Below are 20,676 nucleotides of genomic sequence, written 5' to 3' on the forward strand. Positions count from 1 at the left end.
ACACTACCAGCAAAAATAGAGGATGGCTTCAGTAGAGTATATTTTTCGCTTCTCTTTCTCCATTTTCCGTAAATGGCTAATACTCATACTTGCAGTCAGAAATCGAACTGAATTTGAAATCTGGTTCTTTTTGTTGCTTATATGCTTTCTCTGTGTGCCATTGTTGTTTTTGTTTGTTTTCCATTCTTTATATTTTTACGACCCTATAATTTTGCTTTTGAATTTTCCTTGGAGTTTGATTTTTTTGTTATTTTCCTTTTTTTCATGGAAGGTTGCTGTGTTTGCGAATTTCCAGTGTCATGATTCATTATTTTCCCCGCTAGGCTAACCAGCTCCGTACTCATCCCGCACGGTCATTCTTAGGTCAGAATTTTCACTGTGTCTTACATCCTTCTTTTTAGATTCTGGAACGCTCCTTCTTTATTCAACATCTTTATACTCTCTAGAAGCATTTCGGCGCTCTAAAAAGCCGAGTGAGCTGTTCTCATGTTTTGGCGTTCGTCGTCGTCGTTCGTTAATTTCATACAAAATTATTCTCCTCTGAATCTACTGGGCTCAATTTAACCTAGCTTGAGTAACATTTGACATCATTACGCACGTCCATTTGAAGTGGTAACGGACCGCTAACACAGAAATGAATCGATTTGATGCCATAGTTATCAAAAGTACCAAGATTATAATTTTATACGCCAGACGCGCGTTTCGTCTACCATGTTATACTTCCAAAATATTCGATAAAGTCTCCAGTTGGTGTACAAGCCTACCACCCACGTCAAGGTCGGAGACTACTTGTATTTAAAAAAAAAATTCTCAAAAAAGAAAGGCTTCTAGCATCAAACACATGAAATATTGGGCATCGATATTCATACTTTCATCATCATCCTCATCGTTGAAATCTTCTTTAACAGTCTGATGAGTAAGTTGGTTTCTACAATCATCACTACCCTGACAACCACAAATGCTGTGCATGACAAGTTTTGTTCATAACATACAATCAATTTACCACACATAGCACATCGGTACTGACATGATTTATAACAAACATTGGCTATATGTTTTAAGTGTTTTTGTCACTTAGCTCTTCATGGGTTCGGTACTTATACCTGCCTCCAATTTCCAACGTTTGGCTTTGAGTGTTCCATGTGTTCCTGATGAAAGAAATTCCGATACATGAAATTAGTGTTGTTTTCTATTTTTACCGAAGGCCCCACCCTTGATTCGCCTTTGAGGACTAGTTGTCTTACACTTAGAATAATGTGTCCAGCTAAGATGACATATCTTCCTGCTTACTGTTATCTTGTGAACAAGCACGTAAACGAATCTTGCAATCAGTATGAGACATTCTCTGTTGATGAATATGCATGTCAAGTATACACTTTGACAGCATAAGGGTTCACAAGATATAGTGCAGACATGATCTTTACCAAAAAAAAGTAAAATCACAAAAATACTGAACTTAGAGGAAAATCAATTCGGAAAGTCCATAATCACATGGCAAAATAAAATAACAAAACGTATCAAAAACAAATGGACAAGAACTGTCATATTCCTGACTTGGTAAAGGACATTGGTTTGTCTAATAAAAGCATTTTTTTCACTTTGACCCTTGACCTAGGAAATTGTACATACATTATGGTGCACTCTCTGGTGTTGGTTAATATACATGAAACTTTGAAGTTATAACGGTTCTATAAATAAAGAGCGGACACAATTTGTAACGGACAGACACACTGATCACTATAGGGTGTCCGCCATTTAGCTGGGCCCTAATTACATATCTAAAAAAGTCATACATTGACTTTGTTACATTACAATTATTTCAGAGTAGAATGTTGATATCACTGTTTTTTTCAATTTATGATTTCGAATATCCCTAAGTGTTAACGAACAGAACTTAAATTACCTAATGTAAAATCAATTTTTTTCGGCAGACTGTTGGTTTGTCAGCTTTGGCTTTTCTGTTTCAATTTTGGAGATTGAGATGCTGTTGAAGTCCCAAGCTATCTTTGTAAGATAATATTCTGTCTTTCTTTCCTTTTGTTTGCCTGTTTTAGTTTTGAAAGGTTTGAATATACTATACATAGTTTTCTTTTTACAGTTGTCAGCTGATAAATTAAGTCTTGTTTTCTTTAACTGAAAGTGCCTTTAGAGCTGAATTGTTGAGGGCGGGTAATTAGAAAGTTTCTTAGAAAAGCTGAAATTCTTGAAATATTTTTGCTGGATTTAATTCTGTTATAATCCATTAGTAACGATTTTATCCTGTTTAACAAGCTGGTTAAATGTATATGGTTTGTTGGTAATAATACCGATAATCAGATGAGTTAAATTCTCTAACTTCCAGATTTATAGTAAAATCTACCGTTGGTGTAAAAGTCAAAAGCAATTTGATTTGTAAGCTTTTTCAACCTTAAATGGGAGTGATGGTAAATGTGCCATGTTAATTACTATTACCTAATACTAAGCTGTAGCTGCAAGATTAGCACATAAAGCAAATCAAAATTTGTACAGACACAATATCACATGAACATTTATACATGAAAAGACCAAAATGCATGTATAAACTGAAACAAATACAGTTAATCTAAACCTGTAAATGACAGTAGATTTGATAAATGCCTGAATATTATTGAAAACAGATAGATATGACATACATAACTTATTATTTTCTCATGTTTAAAGTCTTATATAAGTTTATATTGAACAAATGTTTGATGCTTCATATTAAAGACAAGGGAGATAAATCAAAATTGAGAGGAGAAAACTCTTAATTTGTTTCTTTCAATTATTTTGTTGCACCTGTATTTTCAAGCATAAGTTTAACAGTAAAGCCAAAAAAGCACATACTTTACAGTTAAGCAAATGTTTAACAGAAAGCAAATTTAAAAGCACACTGACTTCACAAGTAGTACAAATTGATGGCATTATATAATTAGAATTTCAATATGTATGTTGACAAAAATACCTGCATCATAATCATTTACTTACCTTAGAATAGGTAAGTTCACTTCAACTATAAGTTGATTGTTTCTCGGTACAAATGGTTTTAAATATTACTAGCATGCAGAAAGAAATGGTATGTCCTGCAAAAAAAGTGACATAACCATGTTTGGTAATTGGTGAAAGATATGCTTGCAATTGATTTTACCTGCTGTATGATACTTTTGTGCACGTATAATGCTCTTCTGCTTTTAGGAAATACTTACATTTAAACATATTTTGTTTATCACATTTGATCAAGACAAAGATGGCAAATTATGAATAAAAATGGTTTTAAAATATGCAATGAAGCTATTTACAACAATGAAAAGAGAAAAGTGATAATAATTTATTTGTTGTGTGACATTTCTATTTGTATACGAATCACTATTTTTTTTAAACAACTGGTATCTGAACTTTTTTGTATTTTCAAAGGGCAATAACTCTAGAATTTCAAAAGAAATTTCATCTTTCTTGTATAATTATATAAAATATGTAAAATAAAAAATACACATAAAAATAAGAAACCTGTAAAATGCATTTATCGGGGAATAGATTTTGATTTTCACTATTGTTTTAGAAAGTAGAGGTAGTGGTGCCTTAAATACACAAAAAAAAAGAACAGGGTATGGGGTTTACATGTAGTGCCTAGGATGCTTTCTGCATAGAAAACTTTGTGATAGGGAATCAGAATTATAATCAGTACTACTGATAATGATTGGTTTCTCTTTCCTCACACCAGGTAATCTTTGCACTAAACTACTTGTACTAGGAACATTATCTTGTTTAACAATTTGCTGTTGACAAATAAAGATTTTTCTTTCAAGCTGGGTTTTTTCGTAGGCTTTAAAATGCTCACAGATGCAACTGAACAGCATGTTTCAAAATCATCATTATTCTTCTCCTTTTAAGATTCAGAAACATTCTGCGATTGTCCATATGTAACTGATGCACAATGTTCTTTCGACTCATTCTTAGACAAAGAAAATAGGTCAACAGAACCATTTGCCAATGTCATGTCACTATCATTAGGAGACGTTTTTAATTTTCATCTTCTGTGGTGATTGTGTCATGAGGGTATCTTTCGATTTATTTTCTAGAGATGAAAATAAGTCACCAGAACCATTGACCCCACTAATTTCTTTACTATTTGAAAATAATTTAACTCCTAAATAATTTTCAGATAATACTGACAAAGCTTCGGTTATATCTTCTTTTTTTTCTGAAAAAAATGGTTCTTTCCTTTTTTGCGGAATTCAAAGAAGACAAACTGGACCCAGAAGAACACAATTATCACTTTTCTATGTCCTAGAATTAATCTCCTCATGTATACACAATGAAGGTGCTACTATAGCATATTCATATATAAATACCTGTGAAGCATAGCCTCACGTGCATCAAAAAATAATCTTAAGGTTTTTTTTATTGATTAATGCAGATGAACTCTGATGTACATTTTCACCACTGAGTCTTGATTGGTGGCTTATCTTTTCACTGTCATCCATGTCCGAATCAAATTGAGAGGACCACATTCTCATGCAACAACTGCAAATAAGAAAGCTTCTATAGTATATTGTACAGAAAGATAAACCTTATCAACATTCTATCTTTCCCGATTGCCATTCATAACATATTAATTTAATTGATTGTCGATATTCCAATTGGTAAGTTCAACAAATCTAGTTAAGCATGAAAACAATTTTGTAATGATTTTAATCTATTTTTTGGTTGTTAATTTCACTAGGCTTTATACTATAACATCACTGATGGTGTGCTATTTCATATATTAAACTATGTTCAACTTGATTATCTTCATTTTTAGAGTTTGAACATTTGCATTCCAATAAATTTCTCAAGTAAAGGATATTTTTATATTTCTCGTATTATGCAACTTACCGCCAATAGAAACTAGACTGGAGTACAATCTTAATGAGTATCAAAAACTGACTGTTCAAGAAATCACCAATAATACAATGTTGGAACTAAAAATATTAATGTTTTACTTAAGATTGCAATATCTATTTTAAATGTGTGTATTGTTCAAAAGTCTATATAGATAACATGTTATGAAGGGCACCTGTTAATGTTTACACATTTGTCTCATTGATTGGTCACTCTCATTCATCTTCACGTCTCAACCCCGTTTGAATGGTTTCACACTATTCATTTTTTGGACTCTATATAGGTAACTGTTAGGTGTGAGCAAATACTCTGTTGATAAAGACTATACTTTGACTTATACTAGTTTTTCTTTTACAAATTGTGACTATGATGGAGAGTTGTCTTATTGGCACTCACATCACTTCATCTTATATCTATAAATATATATATATATTCCTCTTTGTCGATAATTTCGACCGATTTATTTTGTCAGAATGATATCATGTGTTTTATAGTTGTTATTTATTTTTTCCAAGCTTTATACTATCAAAAACACTGATGTTGTGCTATATGTAATGTTAATTATCTCCCCTTTTTTTAGTTTAAACATTTCGTTGAAAAAATATTCAGCAGTAAATGATATTTTAATGTTTCCCATATAATGTATAATTACCTTTATTAGCAAATTGACTGTTTAAGGGTCTAAATGGTTGAAAATTATCCAAAACTGACTGTCAAAGTATCAAGGAATCACTTATAATAACTGTTGGAGCTGAACATTTAAATATTGTGACTTTTATATATTTTGTTTTCATAATATTAGTCAATAGGACTTCATAGCTCCGTGAACTATTATATTTGGGACTAGTAGTATGAGTATGCCCTTTACTGTAAGGCGTCAAATGGTCATTTTTTGCTACCGCTAGTATCAAATAGGTTAACATTTTAACCGTGATTTGTAAACATATCCTTATTAAGATTCATCAGAGGTATAAGATAACTATGGTTACTGTTATTCTTGGAAAATATATACCACGATTTGAAAAAAATAGTGATTTATTTTCGTCTAAAAGAAAGTGTATATTTTTATTGTCATACACCATAAAAATTATTTGCCAGGAAATGTTACGGTTATTTGTCATAAAGGACCCCCTATAACGAACCTCGATTATGAAAGTTTCAATGAGATAGATTTCAAGAGGATCCCCCGCCTTTTCTCTCATTTTAAGGAACATTTGCGGTTGATCTGTTGATTATAGTCTTAAGCTGTTCTGTTCCACTCCGAATGTCTTTCAAGAGGCACATAAATCCCCTTTTAAAATATAAATAACCCACATTAGGCAACTATCAGCCGCCTCCCCCCCCCCCCTACATTTTCACATTTCCCAAAAAAAGTGATAAAAAATGATGAATGTTTTTCAATTGACATAATATATATCATATTAAGTTCAGATTAAGGGGTTTTATAATTTCTAGCAATATCATACACCTTTAACAATAACATTACTATAGTTGCAAGGGAGATGATTACTGTTCATATATCACCAAAAACGTGTTTAAGAGATAGTTAGACATTTTAACAAACAAAAATATTATATAATATTTCTTTAATTATGTTTATACATTTGAATTTAAAAGGTAAATGGAGGTTTCGATAGAAGAAAAATAAATTTACCGAAAGTGATCAATATCGTACAAACCTTCGTTTCATTTCGCCAATAAATAAATCTGAAATTAACCCTTTCAAGAAATCATGAATCTTATAAAATGTATTTAAATTTGTAATAAATCGCTTTAAGATCATTATCGTTTTATATTTTCAACAAATTATGACTGCCCTACCTCAGTATTGATCGCCGAAAAATTATTACCTGTTGCAGGTAATGCACGTGGTATAAATATTGGGTCAAGGCCAATATTGTCATAGAGCTATCTCTTCAATTCTGTGTACCTCCTTTTGTCTCCTGACGATGCTATTGTTTGTATCATGTTTTAATCCAATTCAGTCAAACATTTTGCAGTAGTGCTTTTATATATATTTAAAAGAACATTTATAGCATGACCTTCACCTTTGACCTTGACCTCAATTTCATTTGAGTGAACCAATATATTTTAGGTCTATCACTTACAATGTATGCTATACATTCATGTATAACTTCTGCAAATAGATAAGGGGAAATAACTTATATGAGGTCTTCGTATCGCTTCTGTTCAAATTGGACAAACATCCTATAGATAAAACGAGCACTTTCGTAAAATATTTGTCACTTTCATTCACAGTTACGGAGGAGATACACCAACAGGCAAAAAGTGTTCGGGGAGATACTTCGTACAAAGAAAGTACTCAGTTAACAAATAGTTAAGCAGGGTTACTCTGAAAGGCACTTTAAAGCGGCGAATGATACCACAGGGACATTCAAACTCATAGATCGAAAATAAACTGAAAACGCCATGGCTAAAAAGGAAAAAGCCAAAGACAAACATACAAAATATATTATACAAAACACAACAAAGAAAACTAAAGAATCAGCAAGACGAACTCAACGAAAAACTGGAGATGATCTCAAGTACTCCGAAAGTGTAAGTAGATCCTCCAATATAATATACAAAACATCTAAGCGACATCTTACAAAACGAAATCTATAGGCAAGAAATAAAAGCGGCAAATTAGAAGAAAAAAAGTAATAATCAGAAGAAAAAATCACGAAAAAACTAGGGGTTTTCTCAAGTTCAGCGGCATGGTTAGCAGATCCTGCAATACCATATACAAAACATCTAAGCGACATATTATTACAAATTAAAGTGGCAAAATAGAGAAAAAAGTAATATTAAAAAAGAAATCATAAGGTCTTCCTACAGAAAGTTAAAAAGACTTAATAATGAATATGAATAGCCATCGCGACGATGGTTATTAAATATAGCTTCCTGATAGCTCGGTATTCATTGTTTCATTAAAAACAAGAGCCAAAGACTCAAAGAAATTATTAAAGCAAAACTGCAAATTTATGTATATTATAAGTGTAAAAACATCTATGAGTGTAAACACCACTTTATGCGTAAGCACGATTGCAAGTGTAAGCACAACTGTAAGTGTACAAATAACTGTTACTGTATGGATCACTGTAAGGGTTAGCACAACTGTGATTGTCACACAACTGTAATTGTAAGCAACACATAACTGTAAGTGTATGTTTAACTGTTTGTTTGAGCACAACTGTAATTGTGATACAATTATAAGTGTGAGCACAACTGTTAGTGCAAGCAAAATTGCAAGTGTAAGCTACTGTCAGTATAAACACAACTGTTATTGTAACACAATTGTAACAATGAGCACAACTGTTATCGTATTTATAACTTTAAGTGTACGCAAAACTGCAAGTGTACGCACAAATACAAGTGTAAGTCCTATAGTTGTTAATGTCTGTGTCATTTTGGTCTTTTGTGGATAGTTGTCTCATTTGCAATCATACCATATCTTCTTTTTTATATATACAACTACAAGTGTAAGAGCAACAGTAATTCTCACACAACTGTATGTATAATCACAACTCTTCTAGTATGCACAACTGTAATCGTAACACATCTGTAATTTAAAGCACAACTGTTATGGTATATGTAACTGTAAGTATAAGCACAACTGTAAGTGTAAACACAATTATTATAGTATGTATAACTCACTACAAACCATTAAAAGTCTGAAATGGCCTATATCTGTACTCGACTGTACTGATTTTTACTCGACCAGTCTCAATTCGTCTGAGATTTACTTAATAATACTCGACTGTAGTCTGAACCATACTTAACAGTCTTAATGTGTACTTGACCAGAACTTAACCGTTTTATACGAGTCTGAACTGTACTCGGCCTAGTCTGAACCGTACTCGACCTAGTCTGAACCATACTCGACCAAGTCTTAACCAAACTAGACCTATTCTGTGTATCTATCAACTGAATTTTATCAATTTAGGAATTTTTTTAATAAAAATGAAATTTGAACAACAACTTGAAATTAAAATTTCACCATTATCAATCATAATATAACTTCAACTCAATATTGATCAACACTTACATAATGATATATATCAACTTTTACAATATCAATAAAACAAGCCGATTAAATAATCTAAAAAAATGAATTGTGACTAATATTTTCAATATTATTCAAATTTTATGAATATTTCGGAAGTATTTTATGGTAACTGGACTATTTTCACCATTGACTTAAGCCTAGTATAGATTTATGTTGTGAGTTGACTTTAGTTTATAATGCAGTGAATGTTTTTTTAATAAGATATATATAAAATAGTATATAAAACAACTTAATAAATTTAAAAATAAATGAGAGCTTAATTGTTCTGTTTTGTTAAACAAAGAATTTAATATAAACATTATAATAGAGTTTCCCTAGAAATCCTTGATAACCTTTTTAAAAAGGGAAATGTATTCCAAAGTAACAGTAAAAGAATTTTTAAATAAATTTAAGTATTTTTTTATCAAATTAACATGGCATACATAAAGCACTTTAGTATATTCTAATTAACTCAGTACATGTGTGTTTTACAGGTAAAAAGACAGCCCTGTTTTTTTTTCAAATTCGTGTATTACTTATCTAGTACATACATGTATATTCGAAAGGCCTTGTTATTTGAATCAAACAGGATGTTGCAATTTTGAATCAATGTTATTTAGAATTTAATACCTCTGACCAGGTGTGATCTTATTTATGAGTTTGCCCCAAGCAGAGGTTATACTTTATATTTCACCACTAATCAGAAAAATAATTTATTTATTTATTTAATTTTATCCCTTTTTGATATAAGTTATTATAATATATTTGTTTATCCTAAATAAAATCAAAGATATATTTCTTTTATAAGGTTAAAATCTTTTATAAATTTTGTTGGCTGTTATTATATATGTCAGTTAAAAAGAAATTTATTTAAACAGTTAAAAAAGTAGAGGGTTTGTGGTCTAGTATGGTTCAGACTGGTCGAGTATTGTTCAGACCTTTGGTTAAGTATGGTTTAGACTGGAAAAATAGGTCGAGTACATTTCAAGAATGGGTGAAGACTGTTTCAGACTGGTCAAGTAATAGTTCAGACTATTTTCAACGGCAAAAATAAGGGTCAAGTACGATTCAGTACAGTCAAGTATGATTCAGACTGGGGTCGAGTAATGTCAAGCAAAAGTCAGACCAATTCAGACCGGTCGAGTAAAAATCAGTACAGTCGAGTACAGATATAGGCCATTTCAGACTTTAATGGTTTGTAGTGACTAATAGTGTAAGCACAACTGGAAGTGTATGTATGACTTATAATGAAGGCAAAACTGATAGTGTAAGTACAGCAACACAACTGTTCTTGTGAACATGAGCCTTATTGTAATCATAACTGTTATTGTATAATGTATAACACAAGACAAATTGTGTCCCTTCTGGTTATGATATGGTGTGTTTTCGTTATTGTATTTCAGATTGTTTTTTTTTCTATTTGATATTTCTAATTGGAAACCACTATTGTATGTATGCTTACTGTCTGTTTGTCCAAACGTCTTAAGGATGAAGGGGTCTCTATAGTATAATCCATAGATTTTTTTTAATAATTTGCCAAAATGTAGTTTATATCATGCTTTTAAAAAAAATAATAAAAAGAAAAATGTTGTATAGATTATGCATAGAAAACACAATTTTCTAAAATAAAGCGTAATCTACACCACATAATTGTGAGATAACATATGAAAAAATGGCTTTGATAGTATGCTTTCAGTTAAGAAAAAGAAACAATAGGGTCGCCGGACCAGTCTTTTAGCTACATTATAAAATAGGTAAATTCCTAACTCCTAAAAGTAAATCAAACAAATGTTTTCTGTTTTTTGTAAAAATACAACCATAAATATGATAAAGCATGTCATTTTCTATATCGAAGTGGAAAAAATTCGAAGTTCTTACACATGAATTACCTACTACTCTAACAATTGCACGTTCTATTAAAGATCTAGACCGTGTTTTCTTGTATTTCCTAATCCAATATGGAGGAAGACACCTAGGCCTATCTATTTGAAGTAGAAAATTTATATTTTGATCATTATTAAACCACTTCTAGGCACATTTGAACGATATTGATCCGTTATAATGTATGGATTTCGAGGAAAAGATAGTTATGATCGTTTTGCATTGTTGATTGATTTGCACACGCCCAACTTTGTTACTCTTTATTATCCTTAAAACATTCCAGGAAATAACATATTACCATCCCGCATTCAAGCAAAAGAAAAAAAATGTAATGACAACTTTTAAGGACGCGGTAAGATAGACATGGCAAGCCGTTAGACAATGAATTCCAACTTCAAAATAGAGCGAGCATACAATTATATTGTATGTCTTGTAAATCGTTTAAGATATCTTACGAATTGTATACAACATCTTATACAGTTTATGATCTATATCTTATAGAAACTTAACTATATATAATAAGATATGTTATATCAGATGAAGTTATAATAAATAGTAAAATAGCTTGCCATACATATCTTACAACGTCCTTAAAATTTTTTTTTAAAGATAAATGTAATGTATTTGTTTTTTAACATTCAGTTTATAAATCTGATATGTAGTTGTTTAAAGTCTATTGTACAGTGTATTTTAAGTGTTCTGTATTTGTACAAATATCTTTTAACGATTTGACCTTAAAGTGTCATTCATCGATTCCGTACGAATCATTTGAGTCACAAAGAGATTTTTTAATATTGTAAATTTTGGAAATGATATTTGAATTTTATTTAGACGCTGTATGTAGTTTTATGCTATTTTTGATTGAAAATGCATGCTGTTGTTGTGAAAATTATGATTCACCCAATCAGAAACTGAAATGCAAGAGACGAATTTTATTGATTCGTGTTACATTAGGATTAATGTTTAATATTGCTGCCTTTATAACTGTTTGTGTAGTGAACAAGGAAATCTTTATACAAAAGGAAACTGCATTGGGAATATTTTGGTCTATTGTGGTGTTTACTATCATATCGTACATTACTATTGGAATATCAGTGTGGCTTAACGACAAAAACGATGACGATGAACTTCTTATTAAGATGATATCGTACCGAATATATGAAATAGAATTTGATATCTTAGTATTATTCTACAGTCTGGTATTATCAAACTGGGAAATGACTGATTTTTCAACAGCAACAACTTTACTGGCATGTATTGATACACTTACAAACACAATTTTGCTTGGAAAGAATAGTTATGACTTGAAAGGTGGCCACAAACAAGATTTGCCTGCTTATCTTATATGCGGTGTAATTATTCCACCACTTGTGCCAGTTGTATTATTTTTTACAGAAATAGGACTTAAAATCCGCGGTAGAAAAAAAACGTATACAGTAAATCACCTGATTTGATTAATCTTGACATACACATTTTTACTAGATAACATTTTTGTTAGCTTTTGAGATTCCTTATATTGTCAAATTATCGGAAATCAAATTGGGACGAACTGTGCATCACTTATTGCGGACCTGTTTCTGTATTGTTATGAGTTACAATGTAGCACTAAAATCAGCAAAGACCCATCGACAAAACATTTGATACAAAAATTAAATAATAATTTTCAAAATTTTGATAATATATTGGCTCTTAATAATGCCGACTTCAGTATGTACAATACAGATATTTGTCCTGTTGAACTAACATTAAATATATGAAATACTTACAGTGACCACTGCTATATCCTTTTCTTGGTATCTATATAATTAACGGGAAGCGTAATACCAAAATTTATGATAAAAGAGATGATTTTTTATTTCCTCTTGGGTTTTGTTTTAGTATGTGACACTCTACTCCATTCTCGCCATCTTATGGTCTTTATATATCTCAACTTGTACGATTCTCTCGTGTTTTTAATATCGTGTTAAGATTTTATCGACAGAAATCTATGTATTACTGAAAAATTATTACACAAGGGTTTTCGATATCCCAAACTAATCAAAACATATACTAAATTTTATCACTAATTTGTAAGATCCTTTACGATAGATAATTCAGTTGATCTGTAAAAATTTCATCTCCATGCCTTATGTATCATGTACTGTGTAATGACACTTTATTATTGTAGAGCCTAGGTTGACTGTCCCTTTGGTATCTTTCGTCCCTCTTTGGTCGAGTGGTCTAGGGCGTCGGGCATAGTTTGGTGGCTCAGTATGATCAGTTCGAATCCCGGCCAGAGAAGATAGATATTACATTGTTGGGCTGATGTTTAGACGAATTATATATATATAGAATGTATTTGCAGCATTGTATCACCATCATCACGGGTTGAGAAGTTTATTTAATTTCCTTATAAATAAAAGGAGCAATAATTTAGCGTTTTCCTCGGAGTTTAGTATTTTTTGTGATTTTACTTTTTTCATTGTATATTTTTCCACTGTTATAATTGTTCTTCAACATTTCAGACAGATAAGATGCACAATTTTACAAGATTTATTAAACAATTTTAGAAAAAACAAATATACAAATTGTAATATCGACAATGTAATTAGAGCCTTTCTGGTTTTACGTCTTGTAAAAATTGTTTAATAAATCTAGTGAAATTGTGCATCTTATCTCTCTGAAATGTCGATGAACATAAGAACAAGTTTAACAGTGGGAAAATATACAAGTATTTTCATAGATGCTCATGGCATTCGAGATGCTATGGTGCCATTTTACGGTAAATGAATGTATAGAATATTCCAAATTAAATTTGCAGTATACAAAAAGGTTTTGGTAACTAACACTTTAACATAACTTACATAACTTATTAGACGCTTCAAAGGAAAACTTCAATCTGTTTTCGTCATCCAACATGGCTCAAAACAATTAAGTAAAAATTTACAAAGATTTCACTTGACAAGGACTAGAAATAAAATTAAGAAAAAATTAAAAATAAAAATAAAGCATCCGATTCAGAAGTAGCTCACAGATTACACGTGCATATGCAAACGTTGGAGATATGACAGATTTACAAGAATAACAGCATTCAATTTTAGACAAATGGCCATAAAAATACAAAACAACTTTTTCGCATTAATAGAAGATATCAGAAGAGCAGTACTACCCGTCAATGTTTAAATGAGGAACGAAAAACTATAGAATAATGAATTGAATCCGAGTTAAAGATTTTGTTTAACGATCATTGTATAGTAGTTGTATAGTAGTCGTTGAAGGGAGTGGTCTAGCTATTGATAAAAACAACAATTTCTTGACTGTAACGGTTCATTATACTCCAAACAAAGGTCTTCATGAATTAAACAAAATTTATACTGAAAAGAATAAAACATTTCACAATATTTTGTCAGGGACTGATGGATATTTGTAATAAACAATTTTGTACAATAATAATATTAACATATTGATCAAGAAATCAAAGTGGATTGAATGATTTAAATGTCATATATTAATAAGAGTGATTGGATCAGTTTAATGTCACTTTAAAGTAAACGATAATACTAAATCAGTTGAATGTCACTTTAAAGTAAATGATAATATTTCTGAAGGTAAGTTAACTGTTATAAAAATCGCTGCACATCCGTTGAACATGTATAATACAAGTTTTTGAGAAATAAATAATGTTATCATTATCCAGATCATATTCCGTATAACATGACAAAAGTGTTGCTGTGAAAGTGGATGACGTTAGATTGTCTTGATACACAATAAACACAATCGAATTAATTTTTATTAAGTCCTCCCAAAGCTTCGGTCTTAAGTCTGATAGACGATCACACCAATTTTCTTCATACACACATGAACAGCAGTCTTTTATATGATGAACTATCGATTCAAACCTTGAATGTATATGATAGTGAAACAAAAACCCACCATGTCAATTTCAGCATGCATGTTTTAATAGCGAATGTCGAGTCTCGAGTCTGAGTCGTAGGACAACTCGTTCACGCCTGTTTCAAATTGGACAATGTTTTGTTATTTGTTTTAACTGTTGAAATTAGTTGTTATGTTAAAATAGATAATTATTTACATGAGCGATGTATTATTGTTGACTACTCGAAATTCTTTTTTTGCGAACCCGTCTTCAGCTGAAGATTACTGTATCGTATAATTAAATGGGCCTCAAGGGATTTCAAATCGAAAAAAAAATGCAAAACATGTGTTATTGTGTCTTTCAAGACACAAAAGATATACAGAATTAATTGCAGGATAAAGACAATAACTGTTTAGTGTCTTTAAATATCAGCTACATTTGTACTCGGCTCGAAACATGTGTAGTAGCTCGCATACACCTTGTTTCCTAGCCTCGTACAAATACAGCTTATATTTAAAGACACACTAGACGGTTATTGTCTATATATATTACCTATTGTGTTTAAAGGATTACATTTGTACAGATATCTTCCTTATAATTCAGTGATTGTGACTACATAAATATAACATATATAAGTATATAAAAATTGCATCTACAACAAATATGAATTTTTCTAAGGAAAGTACATACTTTCCTATATACACCTTTTAGAAGTTATTCCAGAGAAAAGATGTGTAAGGGAGGGAATATTGTTTGACCTACATGAAGTTAAACAACACGTTTGAGAATAAATACTTCAGTTCTTCTTTTCATGGTATCCAGTTACATCAGATTTTTAATAAGTACCAACTATTAAAAAAGTAAGAAAAGGATCAAAAGATATCTGACATGTGCAACAGAAAAAAATATATAGTTATCATTAGGTTTAGCTCAAATATCATACAGTAACCAAGAGTTTCAATTTGTTAATTGTTGCCTAATTTACCACTGGGAATGATACTTGTGAAACTTGTATTTTTTCGTATTACGTCACTAGAACTGGAGTGTCACGTGATTTTCGCCATTGTCACAAATTGATCAAAACGTGTGCAGAGACTGCTACAAGTAAGTGTTACCCGTGTGGGTTTAACAATGCCTTTTGACTTTGTATAGGAACAAAATTATAAATCTTAAAATTTTAAGCATGTGTTGTATCACATTTCTTCAAAATATTATTAGTTCATCATAATAGACTGCATGAATCACGTCTGTTTTTGGGAAAATGAATCAGGCGGCGCCATTTGCATATTTGAAAAATTGGCGCCATTGATCTTTGACTTTGTGACATAAATATGATTCAGATTTATTTTCACACCAATTTAACTGAAACTTGGCTTTTAAAAACGTCTTTTTAAACAAGTTATTGATTTAAATTTTGGCGCCCTTCAAACTATTACATGCGAAAAGTGCCGTAAGTGTCGGTGATAATAGGAAACAGGTGCCCGACGACGTACAACCACAAAAATTTAAAAATCGTCTAACCAGTGGCGGATCGAGAGAGGGTTTTTTTCGGGGGATGGAACCCCCCTTTTTTTTACGATCATGCATTTAAATTGGGAGATGTGGTTTGAACCCCCTTTATCCTGGGTTCGGACCCCCCTTTTAAAATGGCTGGATCAGCTCCTGCTAACCAATTTACTTTAAATCCGATGCTTCGTATATAGAGAGTGCCACGCACTATGCTCGTAAGAGTTCTTACAACAATACTTAGAGGGGTCCGTAGGCGGCCTGTTGCAGGGCAAAATGTTTGTCCCTATCCAATTTCCACTCATTTTACAGTGGCAGTCTAAACTTCTCCGAACGGCCTCTATTAAACTAACAGGACCTACCTATTGTATTTGTTGTTTATTTGTTCTCGTCCTGAACATGCATGAAATATTTGCCAGTGGACGTCAAGCAACCAACAATAAATCATCTTTAATAAGTTTATCCTCTATCAAACTTTAAAACACTGGTTGCTTTTATATATATGGAAGTGACCTTTTCAAACACGTATACTGAACATTATATAACAATAGTAGCTACATAACATGTAGGGTGTTGCAGGGCTCTTGTGCATGTAAATTGACGAACAAATTGTTTACCATCTTCATTTGATTAATTGTTTACCATTGACATTGTGCTATTACATCCAAACCTTTATGTACTGTTTATCACTTTTCTCCAAGGCCTTTTCCTTCATTATTTGCCATTTTCTATTGTTATTTAATATTTCATGACCTATAGGGCCCTTTCAGCATTAGAAAATGAAATATTACACAAAACAGAGGATTTTGTCTTTATGATTGTTAAATATGTGCTAAGTTTAAACTGTAATATCAAAATGTAGCAAAAATTCAAGTTTTGAACTCTTTAATTTTTTTTTAAATCGAATCTTAACATTATTGATTTTGCATACATGTTTTTATTGTAGCAAAGGCATGACATTACCCAAACTATTTCGGAAAACACAGGTGAGATTCTCAGCAAAGGATGATTTGAACCTTCTAAAGGAGGTGTTGGCTGAAAACCCATACAAGGACAAAACAAAATGGGAAGTTGTTGCCCAAAACGTGAAGGAAAATGTTGATAAAGTATTTAATGTAACATCCAGGAGAGTGAGAGAAAGGACACAGTTACTGTTGCAGCAGTTTCAAAAAGAAAACTATGAAGCACTAAAAAGGTAAATAAAATATTATTTGACTTTGTTTATACATTTTAAAACAGGTACATTTAACATGTTTAACACACAAACAAAGTTGAAATTCAGATTGAATCAGACAGAGTGTACATGTTTGTACAAGACTAATCGGCATTTTGAACAGATATATCATGTTCTGGAGGTGTTTTTACAAAAAATACCAGTCAAGGGAAGGCCAATATCTTCTCATTTCATGTATGGTCGTGGTCTTAAGAAAGAGCTTCTCATGCTTCTCTCCTACCCTGCATTTTATTGTTGAAGAGCCATTTTTTTAATTCTTTCCTTGGTTTAATTGCAGTTCTAAATAAATAGTTATTCATGTAGATTCCCAATACATTGTAGATCGATCTGGAACAGAAGAAGAATACACAGAAAAACAACAACTTCTTCAAGAAATTCAGTCATTAGCTGAAGAAGAAGACAAAGAACAGAAGGGAAAAGCTCAACAGAAGGACAAGGATGAAAACTCTGCAAAACTGATCAGAAAAAGGGCAATGGAAGCCCTTACTCCAGTTAAGATCTCAAATGGTAGCCTGTATTCATTTTCTGTAATGTATTTAGAATAAAACATGTAAAATAAAAAGAAACTCGTGAATGAGACTATCCACCAAAGTTAAAATGAAGTTGGCGTTAGCAATTATAGATAACTATAGATGGCCTTCAACAATAGAAAAACACATAACGTATAAGACTTGCAAGAAATTGGATTTCTACCAAATTTAGGCCTAGGAAACAGAATATAAGAAGGAGAATATCTGGCTACAATATATAAACCTTGTTATGATTTAAAAAAAAACCAAGATATACTAACCGGTTATGTAATTGTAGATAGAAAGTAACGGCATGTGCTTTAACAATATTATGTTTGAAAAGTAAAATTGTTACATTAATTTCTTCTTGTAGACAGTGAAGGTGTAACAGTAACACCCAGTAAGATCACCAAAATAAAGGGTAATGAATCTATTATGTCGTACCTTAAAGAAAAATGTGATGTCGAAAAAGACATCAAAATGGAAGAAATGAACATACGGAAAGAGGAATTGAAGCTGGAGAGGGAAAGGTTTGAGATGGAAAGGGAAGAGAGGAAACAGAAGATAGAAAATGACAAACAACAACAGCTTTTATTGATGGAACTTATCAAAACTGTAAAAAAAATCTTTAAAAAATCAAAAGCAACTGCATTTTAATTTTACTTTTAATTTAGTAGTCTATGTGATGATAAGAATTGGAAATCATTGAAAATGTTATATTTGAAGAAATAAATACTATATTGTTACGTTATTTAGATTAATTTAATTGTCCATATTTAAACTACAGACATTCATCACTTTACGTCTGGTATAATTAATTTTAAAAACCAAGATGGCCACTGTTGCTAAAAATGTTTTTATTAAAGTAATATGTAGCAGGATTGCCTATGAGAAAATTATCCACCAGAGAACGAAGATGTAAACAACTATAAGGTAATATACTGCCTTCAAAAATTTAAAAAAAAACATACCATATATCAAAGGACCAGCCATGACAAAATGTGAAAAAAATTCAAAAGAGAAAACTAACTGCCTGATTTAATCTAAAAACTGCAACAGAAAAAAAAACCCAAATACAATCATGTAAGGCAGGCAGCAACATATGACAACCACTGAATTACAAGGTCACATCTTGGGATAGGCACATAAAGGGTTTAATTTGCTTGTGAGCATTATCCCTCCTCCTAATTGACCCACGAAATAACCATTTCTAAATTTTCGTCCGGGGAATGTGGAAAGGGTGTGATTTATCTAAGTTTTTCTATTTTTTTCGGAAAAAATAATTCTATAAACTCAGAAACTATCGAGAGTAATGGGACCAGATAACTATCAAAATAATAAGAACTCTCATTCTGAAATTATATTAAGATAAAAAAAAATTAAGGAGATATCTTTTACAAAAACTATTTATTAAAATAATGGAATCCATTCTACTGATCAATGAAAAAACGCAAATGTCCATATACATTTATGCCTATTGGAGGTACTCTTCTAGGGTTGGTTGATTTAATCCAAAGAATGTTCCTGTCTCGCTGCCATATAAACAAGTATGACAGTTGGTGAATATAGTTGCTACAACGTAATATTTGCTAACTGGCTGCAAGTACAACTTGAGGTTTTTCTTGAAATCAAGAAATGCAAATAAGGAAACGACTTTGCCAAATGTCTATTCAACAGAAACACGGACTGCCGACATGCGTTTATTAAATTCTTGTTCTTCTGCAGTAAGTGCTGCTCCTCTGTATGGAGCAATCAAATGGGACTTCCGAGGATACGCTGGGTCACCATAAAGGGAATATGGCGATCCATCTACCCTGTTAATTGTGCCTTCCAGCTGATTCATGAGACCGCTCTTCCGCAGCATACCCGAGTCATGTCTCCTGCCTTCTATTGGCCCAGATAAATTTGCCACTAGTCCATTTGGTGCAACAACTGACTGGAACTTCAATCCATGCACACGCTTGTGACCGCTATACACAATTCGTTGATGCCTGGTTGGTCTACATATTGGCATTACTGTGCCATCAATAAATCCCCAACAGTTTAGAAGAAGTGATCCTCTCTCATGAATGACCTCTGCAAATGTACGAAGGTACTCTTCAGACAGCCACTCTTGATCTAGGGAAGTTAGTTTTTGACTGGTATTGTCATAAATTATGTCTAGCGTCTTAGAAACATACAACGGCCTTTGAAAAAAGTCTATTAGGATATGAAAGTCTTCCCAAAACTATACAAAGCCCTTCTATGCCACTTGCAACTGTTCCATTGTTACATACAATTTTTAGTGGGAGTCCCAAAGCAACACGCAGTCTATCAATGTCCTGTTTCTCAAATCGAAACATAAATCTGCATTGTTCATTAGTGAGAACCTCCAAATTAATATTTTCTCCATTGTATACATTGCCGTGAGACTGGTTCATTTCAGTTGAAATAAGGACCAACTCGTCCTTATCTTCAATAGCAGACAACAAGAGAATCTCGGCAGAAGACATATTGAGCTAGAAGAAAGTGAGGAATAAGCCAGCCAATGAAATTGTTGTTTTCAAAACCGCAATTCAGTCATACAAGTATCCGTACACGTAAAAAAAATCTCAAGCAAGCACTAGATATTTCTTCCGTGTACGTCTAGGTACACGTTCCCGTACACGTGCGACAGCGAAATCTCAACAAACAATCTAGGCGTTTCTTCGTGTACGTGTACGTGTGGCTACAAGTACCCGTACACGTACAAGTTTCCAATCTCAACCTCTCTATTATTGACTTCACT

At 31.9% G+C, this 20,676-nt stretch overlaps 1 protein-coding gene across 1 annotated transcript; it reads left to right on the forward strand.

The window, feature by feature from the left end:
• The first annotated feature begins 3,690 nt into the window (after positions 1 to 3,690).
• LOC143084111 (uncharacterized) lies at positions 3,691 to 18,653 on the forward strand. The gene is made up of 3 exons (XM_076260518.1): positions 3,691 to 3,718; positions 17,722 to 17,907; positions 18,283 to 18,653. Exons 1-3 carry the CDS (start codon positions 3,691 to 3,693, stop codon positions 18,564 to 18,566), a joined length of 498 nt encoding a protein of 165 aa, XP_076116633.1. The 3' UTR covers positions 18,567 to 18,653.
• The last annotated feature ends 2,023 nt before the right edge of the window (positions 18,654 to 20,676 follow it).

Source organism: Mytilus galloprovincialis, chromosome 7 (genome assembly GCF_965363235.1).
Source record: "Mytilus galloprovincialis chromosome 7, xbMytGall1.hap1.1, whole genome shotgun sequence".
Lineage (NCBI taxonomy): Eukaryota > Metazoa > Mollusca > Bivalvia > Mytilida > Mytilidae > Mytilus > Mytilus galloprovincialis.